Source organism: Oncorhynchus kisutch, linkage group LG2 (assembly GCF_002021735.2).
Source record: "Oncorhynchus kisutch isolate 150728-3 linkage group LG2, Okis_V2, whole genome shotgun sequence".
NCBI lineage: Eukaryota > Metazoa > Chordata > Actinopteri > Salmoniformes > Salmonidae > Oncorhynchus > Oncorhynchus kisutch.
The window spans coordinates 80095846-80114250 of NC_034175.2; the positions used below are offsets into that span (position 1 = coordinate 80095846).

General features: G+C 44.9%; 1 protein-coding gene across 2 annotated transcripts in view; it reads right to left on the minus strand.

Annotated features, from left to right (window-relative positions):
* Window positions 1-14129, minus strand: part of LOC109886614 (neurexophilin-2) — a 141148-nt gene extending 127019 nt beyond the window's left edge. For both annotated transcript variants that reach the window (XR_004204860.1, XM_031801883.1), the window contains exons 1-2: window positions 13662-14129; window positions 13239-13379 (exon numbers count right to left, since the gene is read on the minus strand). Coding sequence is in view for 1 of the 2 variants with exons in the window: in XM_031801883.1 (XP_031657743.1) it covers window positions 13239-13283 (45 nt within the window). In the remaining variant the exon portion in view is untranslated. The remainder of the gene's footprint in view (window positions 1-13238; window positions 13380-13661) is intronic.
* Between the last annotated feature and the right edge of the window lie 4276 nt (window positions 14130-18405).

Below are 18405 nucleotides of genomic sequence, written 5' to 3' on the forward strand. Positions count from 1 at the left end.
ATTTGCGATTTTCATGAATAGTTAACGTTGCGTTATGGTAATGAGCTTGAGGCTATGATTTGATCCAATCATAGCCTCTTGATCCAAGATGGCGTAGCAGTAAGTCGTCCTGTCGTGTCCCCTTGTATATATCGTTTCTTTTTCGTTGTTTACATATTTTTCTTCGCATATCTCTTTAAAAACATTTTGCTAAACCTAAGCTTCCAAATACTCTCCTGCAACCCGCCTCACCCAATGTAGCTATTTTTCCTAAAGTATTTATATTTACTTCGGAACCCCTCAACTGAAGCTAGCCAGCTAACCACCAGCTATGCTAGCGGTCTTCAGCTAACCGGTCATCAGCTAACCTTTAGCTCGGAAAGCTCTCGCCAGTTCGAACAACGCGACTCTAACCAGAGCATAACGGATCTATTTATTTTTCATCCCCGGATTCATCCCCGGATTCCCACCACAAACGGAACATTTTTCAGCTGGATCTTCACAACTAGCTATCTAGCTAAACCGCAACCCCCGATGATTACTCCTGGCTAGCGTTTCCACCCACTTAGCTTGAAGCTAGCCCGGCCAGCGCACCTGTGCTACCACCGTAGCATACTCCTGGGCTACAATACCCGGGCCCATGACCGGTCTATCGATGTCACCGCATGAAGAGGAATAAACAGACTCACCCCATCGCGACGTCCCCCAAAGGCTAACTCTCTAGCCCTCGCTATCTCCCTGCTTGCTAATTCGGCCTGCTAACTGCTAGCTTGTCTAGCTCCGGTCCGCTAACTGCTACCTTGTTTAGCCCGGGCCTACGAACTGTTAGCTTGTTAGAACAGGCCTGCTAACCGTCTGAATCGCCACGTCCCAAACACTCACTGGACCCATATTTACTTTCTATCTCTTTTTGATTTTTTATTTGTTTATACCTTCCGGAAACCTGCCTCACCCAATGTGATACGGAATCGCTATTATTTTTAATTTTTAGAACACACTCAAGAACCTCCAGAAGCTAACCAGCTAACTAGCTACAAGCTATCTAGTCATTGTTAGTTTTTCTTTAACCTGGATAACACTCGCCAGTCCAGCTTCCCTGCCCCATCCACCGCTGCACCCTGGACACTGATCTCTTGGCTACATAGCTGATGCACGCTGGACTGTCTATTTATCACGGTACTCCATTCTGCTTGTTTGTTTTATCTGTTGGCCCCGTTGCCTAGTCAACGCCATTTTACCTGCTGTTGTTGTGCTAGCTGACTAGCTGTTGTTGTCTCACCTACTGTTTTAGCTAGCTTTCCCAATTCAACACCTGTGATTACTGTATGCCTCGCTGTATGTCTCTCTCAAATGTCAATATGCCTTGTATACTGTTGTTCAGGTTAGTTATCATTGTTTTAGTTCACAATGGAGCCCCTAGTTCCACCCTTCACACCCCTGATTACTCCTTTGTCCCACCTCCCACACATGCGGTGACCTCACCCATTACAACCAGCATGTCCAGAGATACAACCTCTCTCATCATCACCCAGTGCCTGGGCTTACCTCCGCTGTACCCGCACCCCACCATACCCCTGTCTGCGCATTATGCCCTGAATATATTCTACCATGCCCAGAAACCTGCTCCTCTTATTCTCTGTCCCCAACGCTCTAGGCGACCAGTTTTGATAGCCTTTAGCCGCACCCTCATACTACTCCTTCTCTGTTCCGCGGGTGATGTGGAGGTAAACCCAGGCCCTGCATGTCCCCAGGCACCCTCATTTGTTGACTTCTGTGATTGAAAAAGCCTTGTTTTCATGCATGTCAACATCAGAAGCCTCCTCCCTAAGTTTGTTTTACTCACTGCTTTAGCACACTCTGCTAACCCTGATGTCCTTGCTGTGTCTGAATCCTGGCTCAGGAAGGCCACCAAAAATTCAGAGATTTCCATACCCAACTATAACATCTTCCGTCAAGATAGAACTGCCAAAGGGGGAGGAGTTGCAGTCTACTGCAGAGATAGCCTGCAAAGTAATGTCATACTTTCCAAGGCCATACCCAAACAGTTCGAACGACTAATTTTGAAAATTACTCTCTCCAGAAATAAGTCTCTCACTGTTGCCGCCTGCAACCGACTCCCCTCAGCTCCCAGCTGTGCCCTGGACACCATTTGTGAATTGATCGCCTCCCATCTAGCTTCAGAGTTTGTTCTGTTAGGTGACCTAAACTGGGATATGCTTAACACCCCGGCAGTCCTACAATCTAAGCTAGATGCCCTCAATCTCACACAAATCATCAAGGAACCCACCAGGTACAACCCTAACTCTGTAAACAAGGGCACCCTCATAGACGTCATCCTGACCAACTGGCCCTCCAAATACACCTCCGCTGTCTTCAACCAGGATCTCAGCGATCACTGCCTCATTGCCTGTATCCGCTACGGAGCCGCAGTCAAACGACCACCCCTCATCACTGTCAAACGCTCCCTAAAACACTTCTGTGAGCAGGCCTTTCTAATCGACCTGGCCCGGGTATCCTGGAAGGACATTGACCTCATCCCGTCAGTTGAGGATGCCTGGTCATTCTTCAAAAGTAACTTCCTCACCATTTTAGATAAGCATGCTCCGTTCAAAAAATGCAGAACTAAGAACAGATACAGCCCTTGGTTCACCCCAGACCTGACTGCCCTCGACCAGCACAAAAACATCCTGTGGCGGACTGCAATAGCATCGAATAGTCCCCGTGATATGCAACTGTTCAGGGAAGTCCAGAACCAATACACGCAGTCAGTCAGGAAAGCTAAGGCCAGCTTCTTCAGGCAGAAGTTTTCATCCTGTAGCTCCAACTCCAAAAAGTTCTGGGACACTGTGAAGTCCATGGAGAACAAGAGCACCTCCTCCCAGCTGCCCACTGCACTGAGGCTAGGTAACACGGTCACCACCGATAAATCCATGATTATCGAAAACTTCAATAAGCATTTCTCAACGGCTGGCCATGCCTTCCGCCTGGCTACTCCAACTTCGGCCAACAGCTCCGCCCCCCCCGCAGCTCCCTGCCCAAGCCTCTCCAGGTTCTCCTTTACCCAAATCCAGATAGCAGATGTTCTGAAAGAGCTGCAAAACCTGGACCCGTACAAATCAGCTGGGCTTGACAATCTGGACCCTCTATTTCTGAAACTATCCGCCGCCATTGTCGCAACCCCTATTACCAGCCTGTTCAACCTCTCTTTCATATCGTCTGAGATCCCCAAGGACTGGAAAGCTGCCGCAGTCATCCCCCTCTTCAAAGGGGGAGACACCCTGGACCCAAACTGTTACAGACCTATATCCATCCTGCCCTGCCTATCTAAGGTCTTCGAAAGCCAAGTCAACAAACAGGTCACTGACCATCTCGAATCCCACCGTACCTTCTCCGCTGTGCAATCTGGTTTCCGAGCTGGTCACGGGTGCACCTCAGCCACACTCAAGGTACTAAAAGATATCATAACCACCATCGATAAAAGACAGTACTGTGCAGCCGTCTTCATCGACCTTGCCAAGGCTTTCGACTCTGTCAATCACGATATTCTTATCGGCAGACTCAGTAGCCTCGGTTTTTCGGATGACTGCCTTGCCTGGTTCACCAATTACTTTGCAGACAGAGTTCAGTGTGTCAAATCGGAGGGCATGATGTCCGGTCCTCTGGCAGTCTCTATGGGGGTGCCACAGGGTTCAATTCTCGGGCCGACTCTTTTCTCTGTATATATCAATGATGTTGCTCTTGCTGCGGGCGATTCCCTGATCCACCTCTACGCAGACGACACCATTCTATATACTTTCGGCCCATCATTGGACACTGTGCTATCTAACCTCCAAACGAGCTTCAATGCCATACAACACTCCTTCCGTGGCCTCCAACTGCTCTTAAATGCATGCTTTTCAACCGATCGCTGCCTGCACCCACATGCCCGACCAGCATCACCACCCTGGATGGTTCCGACCTTGAATATGTGGACATCTATAAGTACCTAGGTGTCTGGCTAGACTGCAAACTCTCCTTCCAGACTCATATCAAACATCTCCAATCGAAAATCAAATCAAGAGTCGGCTTTCTATTCCGCAACAAAGCCTCCTTCACTCACGCCGCCAAGCTTACCCTAGTAAAACTGACTATCCTACCGATCCTCGACTTCGGCGATGTCATCTACAAAATGGCTTCCAACACTCTACTCAGCAAACTGGATGCAGTCTATCACAGTGCCATCCGTTTTGTCACTAAAGCACCTTATACCACCCACCACTGCGACTTGTATGCTCTAGTCGGCTGGCCCTCGCTACATATTCGTCGCCAGACCCACTGGCTCCAGGTCATCTACAAGTCCATGCTAGGTAAAGCTCCGCCTTATCTCAGTTCACTGGTCACGATGGCAACACCCATCCGTAGCACGCGCTCCAGCAGGTGTATCTCACTGATCATCCCTAAAGCCAACACCTCATTTGGCCGCCTTTCGTTCCAGTACTCTGCTGCCTGTGACTGGAACGAATTGCAAAAATCGCTGAAGTTGGAGACTTTTATCTCCCTCACCAACTTCAAACATCAGCTATCTGAGCAGCTAACCGATCGCTGCAGCTGTACATAGTCTATTGGTATATAGCCCACCCATTTTCACCTACCTCATCCCCATACTGTTTTTATTTATTTACTTTTCTGCTCTTTTGCACACCAATATCTCTACCTGTACATGACCATCTGATCATTTATCACTCCAGTGTTAATCTGCAAAATTGTAATCATTCGCCTACCTCCTCATGCCTTTTGCACACAATGTATATAGACTCCCCCTTTGTTTTCTACTGTGTTATTGACTTGTTAATTGTTTACTCCATGTGTAACTCTTTGTTGTCTGTTCACACTGCTATGCTTTATCTTGGCCAGGTCGCAGTTGCAAATGAGAACTTGTTCTCAACTAGCCTACCTGGTTAAATAAAGGTGAAATAAAAAATAAAGAAACGCTCCTGGATACGGGACGCAAGAAGCGCTCCTGGATACGGGACGCAAGAAGCGCTCCTGGATACGGGACGCAAGAAGCGCTCCTGGATACGGGACGCAAGAAACGCTCCTGGATACGGGACGCAAGAAGCGCTCCTGGATACGGGACGCAAGAAGCGCTCCTGGATACGGGACGCAAGAAACGCTCCTGGATACGGGACGCAAGAAGCGCTCCTGGATACGGGACGCAAGAAACGCTCCTGGATACGGGACGCAAGAAACGCTCCTGGATACGGGACGCAAGAAGCGCTCCTGGATACGGGACGCAAGAAACGCTCCTGGATACGGGACGCAAGAAGCGCTCCTGGATACGGGACGCAAGAAGCGCTCCTGGATACGGGACGCAAGAAGCGCTCCTGGATACGGGACGCAAGAAACGCTCCTGGATACGGGACGCAAGAAGCGCTCCTGGATACGGGACGCAAGAAACGCTCCTGGATACGGGACGCAAGAAGCGCTCCTGGATACAGGACGCAAGAAACGCTCCTGGATACGGGACGCAAGAAGCGCTCCTGGATACGGGACGCAAGAAACGCTCCTGGATACGGGACGCAAGAAGCGCTCCTGGATACGGGACGCAAGAAACGCTCCTGGATACGGGACGCAAGAAGCGCTCCTGGATACGGGACGCAAGAAACGCTCCTGGATACGGGACGCAAGAAACGCTCCTGGATACGGGGTTGCTCGACGCAAGAAACGCTCCTGGATACGGGACGCAAGAAGCGCTCCTGGATACGGGACGCAAGAAACGCTCCTGGATACGGGACGCAAGAAGCGCTCCTGGATACGGGACGCAAGAAACGCTCCTGGATACGGGACGCAAGAAGCGCTCCTGGATACGGGACGCAAGAAGCGCTCCTGGATACGGGACGCAAGAAACGCTCCTGGATACGGGACGCAAGAAGCGCTCCTGGATACGGGACGCAAGAAGCGCTCCTGGATACGGGGTTGCTCGACGCAAGAAGCGCTCCTGGATACGGGACGCAAGAAGCGCTCCTGGATACGGGGTTGCTCGACGCAAGAAGCGCTCCTGGATACGGGACGCAAGAAGCGCTCCTGGATACGGGACGCAAGAAGCGCTCCTGGATACGGGACGCAAGAAGCGCTCCTGGATACGGGACGCAAGAAACGCTCCTGGATACGGGACGCAAGAAGCGCTCCTGGATACGGGACGCAAGAAGCGCTCCTGGATACGGGGTTGCTCGACGCAAGAAGCGCTCCTGGATACGGGACGCAAGAAGCGCTCCTGGATACGGGACGCAAGAAGCGCTCCTGGATACGGGACGCAAGAAGCGCTCCTGGATACGGGGTTGCTCGACGCAAGAAGCGCTCCTGGATACGGGGTTGCTCGACGCAAGAAGCGCTCCTGGATACGGGACGCAAGAAGCGCTCCTGGATACGGGACGCAAGAAGCGCTCCTGGATACGGGGTTGCTCGACGCAAGAAGCGCTCCTGGATACGGGACGCAAGAAGTTAACTGTAACTGTAAATCTTTGAAATTGTTGCATGTTTCATATATATATTTTTCATCATTATATACAGTGCATTTGGAAATTCAGACCCCTTGACTTTTTCCACATTTTCTTATGTTACAGCCTTATATGTGGTCATCCTGTCTGGGTTGGCGCCCCCCCTTGGGTTGTGCCATGGCGGAGATGTGGGGGCTGTGCTTTGGCAAAGTGGGTGGGGTTATATCCTTCCTGTTTGGCCCTGTCCGGGGGTGTCCTCGGATGGGGCCACAGTGTCTCCTGACCCCTCCTGTCTCAGCCTCCAGTATTTATGCTGCAGTAGTTTATGTGTCGGGGGGCTGGGGTCAGTTTGTTATATCTGGAGTACTTCTCCTGTCCTATTCGGTGTCCTGTGTGAATCTAAGTGTGCGTTCTCTAATTCTCTCCTTCTCTCTTTCTTTCTCTCTCTCGGAGGACCTGAGCCCTAGGACCATGCCCCAGGACTACCTGACATGATGACTCCTTGCTGTCCCCAGTCCACCTGGCCGTGCTGGTGCTCCAGTTTCAACTGTTCTGCCTTATTATTATTCGATCATGCTGGTCATTTATGAACATTTGAACATCTTGGCCATGTTCTGTTATAATCTCCACCCGGCACAGCCAGAAGAGGACTGGCCACCCCACATAGCCTGGTTCCTCTCTAGGTTTCTTCCTAGGTATTGGCCTTTCTAGGGAGTTTTTCCTGGCCACTGTGCTTCTACACCTGCATTGCTTGCTGTTTGGGGTTTTAGGCTGGGTTTCTGTACAGCACTTTGAGATATCAGCTGATGTACGAGGGGCTATATAAATGCATTTGATTTGATTTATTCCAAAATATATTAAATTACTATTTCCCTCATCAATCTACACACCATAGCCCATAATGACAAAGCCAAAACCGGTTATTAGAAACGTTAGCAAATGTATAATAAAAAATATATAGTATGCCGACGCTTTGCTATGAGACTCGAAATTGAGCTCCTGTTTCCATCTCATCCTTGAGATGTTTCTACAACTCCTGTGGGAAATTGATTGGACATGATTTGGAAAAGGCACCTGTCTATATAAGGTTCCACGGTCAGTGGTGTAAATTACTTCAATAAAAATACTTTTAAGTACTACTTAAGTCGGTTTTGGAGGTATCTGTACTTTACTATTATTCTTTTTTACAACTTTTACTTTTACTCCAGTGCATTCCTAAAGAAAATAATGTATTTTTTACTCCTTACATTTTCCCTAACACCCAAAAGTAGTCGTTACATTTTGAATGCTTAGCAGGACAGGACAATTGTCTAATTAATGCACTTATCAAGAGAACATCCCTCATCATCCCTACTGCCTCTGATCTGGCAGACTCACTAAACACAAATGCTTCGTTTGTAAATTGTGTCTGAGTGTTTATCTGTGCCCCTGGCTATTCGTAAATGTAAAAAACAAGAAAATAATGTTGTCTGGTTTTCTTAATATAAGATATTATAAATGATATATACTTTTACTTTTGATACTTAAGTACATTTAAAACCAAATACTTTTAATCATGTAGTATTTTACTGGGTGACATTAACTTTTACTTGAGTCATTTTATTTTAAGGTATCTTTACTTTTACTCAAGTATGACAATTGGGTACTTTTTCCACCACTGCCCACAGTTGACAGTGCATGTCAGAGCAAAAACCAAGCCATGAGGTCAATGGAATTGTCCGTAGAGCTCCGAAACAGGATTATGTCGAGGCACAGATCTGGGGAAGGGTACCAAAACATTTCTGCAGGATTGAAGTTCTCAAAGAACACAGTGGCCTCCATCATTCTTAAATGGAAGAAGTTTGGAACCACTAAGACTCTTCCTAGAGCTGGCCTTCTCGGGGAGAAGGTTCTTAGTCAGGGAGGTGACCAAGAACCCGATGGTCACTCTGACAGAGCTCCAGAGTTCCTTTGTGGGGATGGGAGAACCTTCCAGAAGGACAACCATCTCAGCAGCACTCCACCAATCAGGCCTTTATGGTAGAGTGGCCACGGAAGCCACTCCTCAGTAAATGGCACATGACAGCCCCTTGGAGTTTGCCAAAAGGCACCTAAAGGACTTTCAGAGGTTGAGAAAAAAATATTCTGTCACGTTCGTCTTATTGATGAGACTAAGGCGCAGCATGATAAGCGTACATACTTCTTTTAATGAAGGAAAAACACTAAACAAACTAACAAAATAACAAAACGAACATGAAGGTAAATAACCCGACTGCTGACAGGAAACTATACATAGACAATAACCCACAAAACCAAAATGTAAAATGGCAACCTAAATAGGATCCCCAATCAGAGACAACGATAAACAGCTGCCTCTGATTGGGAACCAATTCAGGCCACCATAGACCTACATTACCTAGACGAACAAACAACCCATAGATATACAAAAACCCAAGACAGGACAAAAAAACACATACCCACCCTCGTCACATCCTGACCTGACCAAAATAATACATAAAACATAGATAACTACGGTCAGGGTGTGACAGATTCTCTGGTCTGATGAAACCAAAATTGAACTCTTGGCCTGAATGCCAAGCGTCACGTCTGGAGGAAACTTGGCACCATCCACGCTGTGGGGATTTTTTTCAGTGGCAGGGACTGGGACACTAGTCGGGATCGAGGGAAAGATGAATGGAGCAAAGTACAGAGAGATCCTTGATGAAAACCTACTCCAGAGTGTTCAGGACCTCACACTGGGGCGAAGGTTCACCTTCCAACAGGACAATGACCCTAAGCACACAGCCATAACAACGCAGAAGTGGCTTGGGGACAAGTCTCTGAATATCCTTGATTGACCCAGCCAGAGCCCGGGCTTGAACCTGATCAAACATCTCTGGAGAGACCTGAAAATAGCTGTGCAGCGACGCTCCCCATCCAACCTGACAGAACTTGAGAGGATCTGCAGAGAAGAATGGGACAAACTCCCCAAATGTTACATTTTTTATTTAACCTTTATTTATCTAGGCTACAAATTCTTACTATACAATGGCGGCCAAACTCTTCCCTAACCCGGATGATGCTGGGCCAATTGTGCGCCGCCCTACGATCACTGCCTGTTGTGATGCAGCCCGGGATTAAACAAGGGTCTGTAGTAAAGCCTCTAGCACTGAGATGCAGTGCCTTAGACCGCTGCGCCACTCAGGAGCCGCCCAAATACAGGTGTACCAAGCTTGTAGCGACATACCCAAGAACACTCAAGGCTGTAATCGCTGCCAAATGTTCTTCAACAAAGTACTGAGTAAAAGGCCTGAAAAAAATTAAAAATAAAACGTTTTTTCTTTGTCATTATGGGGTATTGTGTGTAGATTGATGAGGGGGAAAAACTATTTCATACATTTTAGAATAAGGCTGTAACGTAACAAAATGTGGAAAAAGTCAAGGAGTCTGAATACTTTCCGAATGCACTGTACATAACGTAGGTACGGTACTGCATTGTATACGAACACAGATTCTAAATATTTATTCAGATATTTGAAACCTTGGACTGCAGGATTATTTTCCTCCTGCAATGAAACAGGTCAAATTCAAATCCAACATCTGTACTGCTACTGTAAAGCAACATTTAAATACTAACAGTGAATAATGTGGAGTTTTATTTCCTTAAATCTTCTGATCTATCTTTGGAGAGATTAAAGCGTCCTGCAGGGAAAACAGCATCGGGTCACAGAGGGCTTTACCCAGATTAAGATGAACAATCTCTGGTAAATACAGGAATAAATTCCCTGGATTTACACAGATTTATCTTCAAATCATATATTCCAGAAGAGAAGATGAACTGTAAAGTTCAGAAAGCCCTTGTGGTCAAAGATTATTATTATTTGAGCAGGCTCTGTTGTGTGTCAGTCAGTTGTTGTGATGCGTGTCTCTCAGTATTGTAAAATAACACAAACACTTGACTTTCATCTGAACAGGCCGATCATTAAGGATTACATCCAAGGGTTAAATCTTGTTCAAATCCATTAAATTAAAATAATTGTATGCATTACTATTTGTGTCATCCATACATGTCTTTAGAAGAGGGTTAATAGCCACACTGCATCCTAACTCGTTAGTGTTGCTGGAAGATACGGCCCCAGAATCAACCTGTAAATAACTAATCCATGCATCTGCAGTGCAACCCACAAAGAGCTGGTAATATGGAATGTAAATTTTAACCATAGAATGTTGAAACATCTTCCCAACAACAGACCCATTCACACTGAAGCTGTTCTGAGATATGACCCATTCACACTGAAGCCGATCTGAGACATGACCCATTCACACTGAAGCTGTTCTGAGACATGACCCATTCACACTGACGCTGTTCTGAGACATGACCCATTCACACTGAAGCTGTTCTGAGACATGACCCATTCACACTGAAGCTGTTCTGAGACATGACCCATTCACACTGAAGCTGTTCTGAGACATGACCCATTTACACTGAAGTTGATCTGAGACATGACCCATTCACACTGAAGCTGTTCTGAAACATGACCCATTCACACTGACGCTGTTCTGAGACATGACCCATTCACACTGAAGCTGATCTGAGACATGACCCATTCACACTGAAGCTGATCTGAGACATGACCCATTCACACTGAAGCTGATCTGAGACATGGCCCATTAACACTGAAGCTGTTCTGAGACATGGCCCATTAACACTGAAGCTGTTCTGAGACATGGCCCATTAACACGGAAGCTGTTCTGAGACATGACCCATTAACACTGAAGCTGTTCTGAGACATGACCCATTCACACTGAAGCTGTTCTGAGGCATGACCCATTCACACTGAAGCTGTTCTGAGACATGTAATAGGACTTGACACAATGTGGGCTAAAGGAAATCACTCATATTACGTTACTGGTTTACACTTTTTTGCTGTCATTAATTCAGAGATAAAAACAGAACCACTTCATACCTCTAAAGAAACACAGCAAATTTAGAAATATGTATGAATCACTCTAATTTCAGTCAGACATAAAAAGGCCTGAAAACAAACTAGGATTGGATTGTGAATTCTATGGCATACAGGATGAGTAAATGAGAGTACATGTATCACAGTGATATGATTTCTCATGTTGTACTATTACTGTATGTGGAGAGATGCTCTGACGAAGGTCGCCTGACCAAAAGCTCAACTACAATTAAATACATTCATCTGACTGGAAGTGTGTGGTGACTTTTTCCTATTTCTCCAGTTTTGCGTTTTGCTTCCAGCACCTTCACTAATTAGCCCTGGGTGTATAGATGGAGAATATAGAGGATCTAATAGAGACTCTACTAGATGGAGAATATAGAGGTTCTAACAGAGAACTCTACTAGATGGAGAATATAGAGGATCTAATAGAGACTCTGCTAGATGGAGAATATAGAGGTTCTAACAGAGAACTCTAATAGATGGAGAATATAGAGGTTCTAACAGAGAACTCTACTAGATGGAGAATATAGAGGTTCTAACAGAGAACTCTACTAGATGGATAATATAGAGGTTCTAACAGAGAACTCTACTAGATGGAGAATATAGAGGATCTAATAGAGACTCTGCTAGATGGAGAATATAGAGGTTCTAACAGAGAACTCTAATAGATGGAGAATATAGAGGTTCTAACAGAGAACTCTAATAGATGGAGAATATAGAGGTTCTAACAGAGAACTCTAATAGATGGAGAATATAGAGGTTCTAACAGAGAACTCTAATAGATGGAGAATATAGAGGATCTAATAGAGACTCTACTAGATGGAGAATATAGAGGTTCTAACAGAGAACTCTAATAGATGGAGAATATAGAGGTTCTAACAGAGAACTCTAATAGATGGAGAATATAGAGGTTCTAACAGAGAACTCTAATAGATGGGGAATATAGAGGTTCTAATAGAGAACTCTACTAGATGGAGAATATAGAGGTTCTAATAGAGAACTCTAATAGATGGAGAATATAGAGGTTCTAATAGAGAACTCTACTAGATGGAGAATATAGAGGTCCTAATAGAGAACTCTAATAGATGGAGAATATAGAGGTTCTAATAGAGAACTCTACAAGATGAAGAATATAGAGGTTCTAATAGAGAACTCTACCTGATGGAGAACATAGAGGTTCTAATAGAGAACACTAATAGATGGAGAATATAGAGCTTCTAATAGATGGAGAATATAGAGGTTCTAATAGAGAACTCTAATAGATGGAGAATATAGAGGTTCTAATAGAGAACTTTAATAGATGGAGAATATAGAGTTTGTATTATATAATTTCAGTGATTTATAAATAATGACATGGTTATTATAATTTGTTGTATTAAATAGATTTATACTTTAAAGCTATAATTATCATTACTGTTATCATTACTATCAACACAGTGACAATGGAGACCAATCTTCAACTCTTTCTGTATTTCATTTATTTCAACTAATTTCTGTAAAGTAAAATGTATACATTGAATACAGACTTTTTTGTAGGTGGCTTGCAAATATCAAAGGACAATATTACCACATTTAACTTGCTATTAATACAGTAATATTAAACTAAACTATTATTATCTGACAATCTATGTATATATTTGCCATGATTTACAAAGTATATAATTAAGCGCAACCAGATCCTTACTGAGCCTAAATGACCTTGTAATGACATTTTACCATTTTATCTTGGATATGAATACACTGAATTAACTAAATAATGTCTTTGTGCATTTTCCACTGTAGGCTATTCCTAACACCTGCAGAGAGAAAGTAGTTTACTAAACATGAAATCACTCACCTGATGTAGGAGGAAAATGACCAGGAGTGATCTTGGTGTTCTCATGTTTGATAAGTTTATTTAGGAGGAATGAATATTAAATCCACTTTGGAACGTTTTGGGACAAGAGGACGCACGTGCAGATGTCATTGCGGTGATCGGCTGTGGACAGAATAAAAACACCATAAACATATTTTAGAGATACTGTAGCCTACTAATATTAATATTTATGTACACACGACACGTATCAAATGCATCACCCTGTTACTGTCCGTCATAGGAAGAATAGCAGTCAAGCCCAAACCTTCCACTAAAGTCGTTATTTCGTTCCTTAAAATGCGTTTAGAGTAGGCTACATAACCTCACAAAACTATGGATGAATAAGCTACATGCATTACTAATCACATTCAAATCCACCTGAACTTTTTCCCCCAAACGCAATACCTTCGTTATTTCGGGATAGACCATGAATCCATGCAATTCAGGAGAGCAGTCCGCCCAGGTTCCAGACCGCTGACGACGTAGCAACTGGTTTCACTGTTCCGAAGCAGAAACCTCTTTTTTATTGGGGAAAAACCTGCCAGTTCTACCAGAGAATTGTGTTCAAATTAATTTCCAGTGACTGCATTCGGTGTCTTGATTGAGACAATACTTAATCTTCCGGTGAGTCCAGCCTTAAAGCCTATTTCCCATCTGTCTGCTCATTTTTTCTTTTCTTAGTTACTTTTTCCCGAAGAGCAATTTCATAAAGCGATTACACACATTGTCTTGGTTAAATTGTGTTTTGCAACAGAGCATGCACTATGTTGTGTCAGCAAAGGCTGTAGAGTATAGTCTACTACTGTAGTGTGCGGTGCGGAGTATCCTCTCAGTAGTTGAGAGTTTGTCTCAATGCGCATTAACCGCCCCACGTTCAGAGATTCCGCTCCTCTGTCTGGGCACATAGATAGACTTTCCTTTAAAGTCTACCTAGGGTAGCAGGGTGCTGGTGAGGATCTGGGTTGGGGTTAGAGTGTCGACCTAGGAAGAACAGGGGGGGAGGTGAGGAGCTGGGTTAGGGTTAGATGGGTTTACCTAGGAGGAACATGGGGGGGGGGGAGCTGGGTTAGGGTTAGAGTGTCGACCTAGGAGGAACAGGGAGGGGGGGGGGGGGGGGGTGAGGAGCTGGGTTAGGGTTAGAGGGTCAACCTAGGAGGAACATGGAGGTGGTGAGGAACTGGGTTAGGGTTAGAGGGTCTACCTAGGAGGAACGGGGGGGGGGGGGGGGGGGACTAAATGTAATTAAATTAAATGTATGGTTTCAACATTGTTACAGTTAGCCTGCCAGCCCACTCACTCCCTGCCTTAGACCATTACATTGTAGGTCCATGCAATTTTTTACACAGCAGAGTTGTTGGACTTGGACCGTGGTCAGGCAGTGTATGTTTTACATATTGTCAGACACAATGACTGTTTTATTTAGGCCTTCATTCATGTACACTCTGATCATTAAACTATTGAGATATAGCTCTGAATAAACTGCATCATCAAACTAGATATGAGTGTGTCTTCAGCACCACCATGAGGTTGAATAAAACACTTTCTCATATCTTATTATATACCACCCCACCACTAGAGGGCATAGAAAGCTCTCATACTGTCTGGGGTTGGGGATGAGAGATGAAGGGAGAGGAGAGGAGGAATTTAATTACCATCATGACTGGAAAAAGAAGGAAAGTGCTAGAAAACTACAGATTTCCTGTGAATATGTCTGGATGGTGTCTGGGACCGGGGTTGTTGAATATGTCTGGATGGTGTCTGGGACCTGGGTTGTTGAATATGTCTGGATAGTGTCTAGGAACTGGGATCATCCTGGGGTCCCCAGTTCACTTCGAGGGTCTGGAAGGCGTTCATGGAACGTCTAGGGGTCTCGATCAGCCTTGCCTCTGGGTTTCATCCCAAGAGTAATTGGCAGGTGGAGAGAGTGAACCAGGATGTGGGCAGGTTTCTGCGGTCTTATAGCCAGGACCGGCCGGGGGAGTGGGCGGTGTTCATGCCCTGGGCCGAGATGGCTCAGAACTCGCTCCGCCACTCCTCCACTAACCTCTCCCCCTTCCAGTGCGTACTGGGATACCAGCCGGTTCTGGTGCCTTGGCATCAGAGTCAGATCGAGGCTCCTGCGGTGGACGACTGGTTCAGGAACATGGAGCAGACATGGGACACATCCAGCGGGCCGTGCTGCGCCAGAAAGCCAGCGAGGACCGTCACCGCAGTGAAGCCCCGGTGTTCGCATCGGGGGACCGGGTCTGTCTCTCGACCCGGAACCTGCCCCTGCACCTGCCCTACCGGAAGCTGGGCCCACGGTTTGTGGGGCCTTTTAAAGTCCTGAGGAGAGTGAATGAGGTTTGTTATAGGTTACAGCTTCCCTCTGATTACCGTATTAACTTCACTAGGGTAGGGGGCAGCATCCGGAATTTTGGATGAAAAGCGTGCCCAAATTAAACTGCCTGCTACTCAGGCCTATAAGCTAGGGTATGCATATAATTAGTAGATTTAGTTAGAAAACACTCTAAAGTTTCCAAAACTGTTAAAATTATGTCTGTGAGTATAACAGAACTGATATGGCAGGCCAACACCCGAGGAAAATCCAACCAAGAAGTACTATTATTTTGAAAGGCTGTTTTTCCATTGAAAGCCTATCCACCATACAAAGACTTAAGACCTAGTTCACAATCTCTATGGCTTCCTCAACATGTGACCAGTCTTTAGGCATTGTTTCAAGCTTTTACTCTGAAAATGAGGGAGATACACCACTTTCAATGAGAGGACAGTGGACATTTCCATCCATGAACCAAGCACGTGATCGGGAGCGCGCATTTCTTGTTTACCTTTTCCATTGACGAAGCTTTTGTCCGGTTGAAATATTATTGATTATTCATGACAAAAACAACCTGAGGATTGATTATCATTGTTAACAATGTTTGTACTATCTTTTATTGTACTTTTTTTACTTTTTGAGAGCGCGCATTGTGCCTTTGTATTCCTGAACAAAACGCACCAACCAACAAAACGGAGGTATTTGGACATAAAGATGAACTTTATCGAACAAAACAAACATTTGTTGTCTAAAATGGAGACCTGGGACTACCACCAGATGAATATCATCAAAGGTAAGTGATTAATTGTAATGCTATTTCTGACTTTTTTGATACTCTCCTTGGTTGGAAAATGACTGTATGGGTGTGCTTTCTGCAAAGTGTGCTTTCGCTGTAAAGCCTTTTTGAAATCTGACACAGCGGTTGCATTAAGGAGAGGTTTATCTGTATTCTTATGTTTAACACTTGTATCTTTTATCAATGTTTATGATGAGTGTTTCTGTTATTTGATGTGTCTCTCTGCACTTTCACTGGATGTTTGTTTGAGACAATGCATTTCTGAACACAACACACCAATTTCAAATGAAGTTTTTGGACATAAAGATTAACTTTATTGAACAAAACACACATTTATTATGTAACATGAAGTCCTGTGAGTGCCATCTGATGAAGATCATCAAAGGTTAGTGATTCATTTAATCACTATTTCTGACTTTGTGAGCCCTCTCCTTGGCTGGAAAATGGCTGGATGGTTTTCTGTGACTAGGTGCTGACCTAACATAATCGTTTGGTGTGCTTTCGCCATAAAGCCTATTTGAAATCGGACACTATGGCTGGATTTACAAGAAGTTTATCTTTAAAATGGTGTAAAATACTTGTATGTTTGAGGAATTTTAATTATGGGATTTCTGTTGTATTGAATTTTGCGCCCTGCAATTTCACTGACTGTTGTCGAGGTGGGACGCTAGCGCCGTGGCTCCAGGAGTCTGAGGTGCGGGAGATTCCTCTGCCCCCTCTGGACATCGAGGGGGCCCCGGGGTACTCCGTTCGCGCTATACTGGATTCGAAGCGTCGGGTGAGGGGCCTTCAGTATTTCGTGTAGTGGGAGGGGTATGGTCCGTAGGAGAGATGCTGGGTTCCGGTAGAGGACGTGTTGGACCCTTCAATGCTGCAGGAGTTCCACCGTCTCCGTCCGGATCGCCCTGCGCCTCGCCCTCCGGGTCATCCCCGAGGCCGGCGTCGTCGCGCTTCTGGAGCCGCACGTCAAGGTCCTCTCCTTGTTCGGGCAGCACTATGCGGTCTGCGTCGCCGGTCTACTAGCCATTGTCGATCCACTTTTCATTTTCCATTTGTTTTGTCTTGTTTTTCCACAAACCTGGTTTCAATCCCCTCATTTACTTGTTGTGTATTTAACCCTCTGTTCCCCCCATGTCTTTGTGTGGAATTGTTTATTGTAGTGCTTGTGCACGTTCCCCATGAACGGGTTATTTTTGTGCCCATTTATCTTGTTGTTCTGGATGCCGTTGGTTTAACCTAATAAAATCAAATCAAATTTATTTATATAGCCCTTCTTACATCAGCTGATATCTTAAAGAGCTGAAAAATGGTGTTGAAAATCGACCAACCCCAGATTTCCTACTTCCTGGTTGGATTTTTTCTCAGGTTTTGGCCTGCCATATGAGTTCTGTTATACTCACAGACATCATTCAAACAGTTTTAGAAACTTCAGAGTGTTTTTCTATCCACATATACTAATAACATACATATATTAGCAACTGGGACTGAGGAACAGGCAGTTTACTCTGGGCATCTTTATTCATCCAAGCTACTCAATACTACCGCCAGCCATAAGAAGTTATTAAAATAACATTACATTGACATCAGAAATACAGTGTAGTTAACAATGTTAAAAAAAAGATATTAAAAAAGATATATATATATTATATATTATATATTATATTATTTATTACAGAAACACAAAGAAGTATCAGAACACGAAGGACAAACAATACAAGACACTATCAAACATGTATCAGTCTTTCCGCAACAGAGCCATTATGTGTGATCACAATTTTGTGAAACCGGAACCCTCCAAGATCCCCCCCACAGTTCCCCAATAGCTGTCCCTCAACCATTCGAGACCCCTCCCACAGTCCACCCCCGGAAAAAATAAAAATAAAGATACAATTAATTCCATTCCCTACCCCCCAAGAACCCCCCAATGCACCAACAACCAAGAGAATGAACTAAAGAGACAAAAAAAGACAGAAGAAAACAGCAAACAACAATGCAAAAAAAGACAGAAGAAAACAGCGAACAACAATGCAAAATAA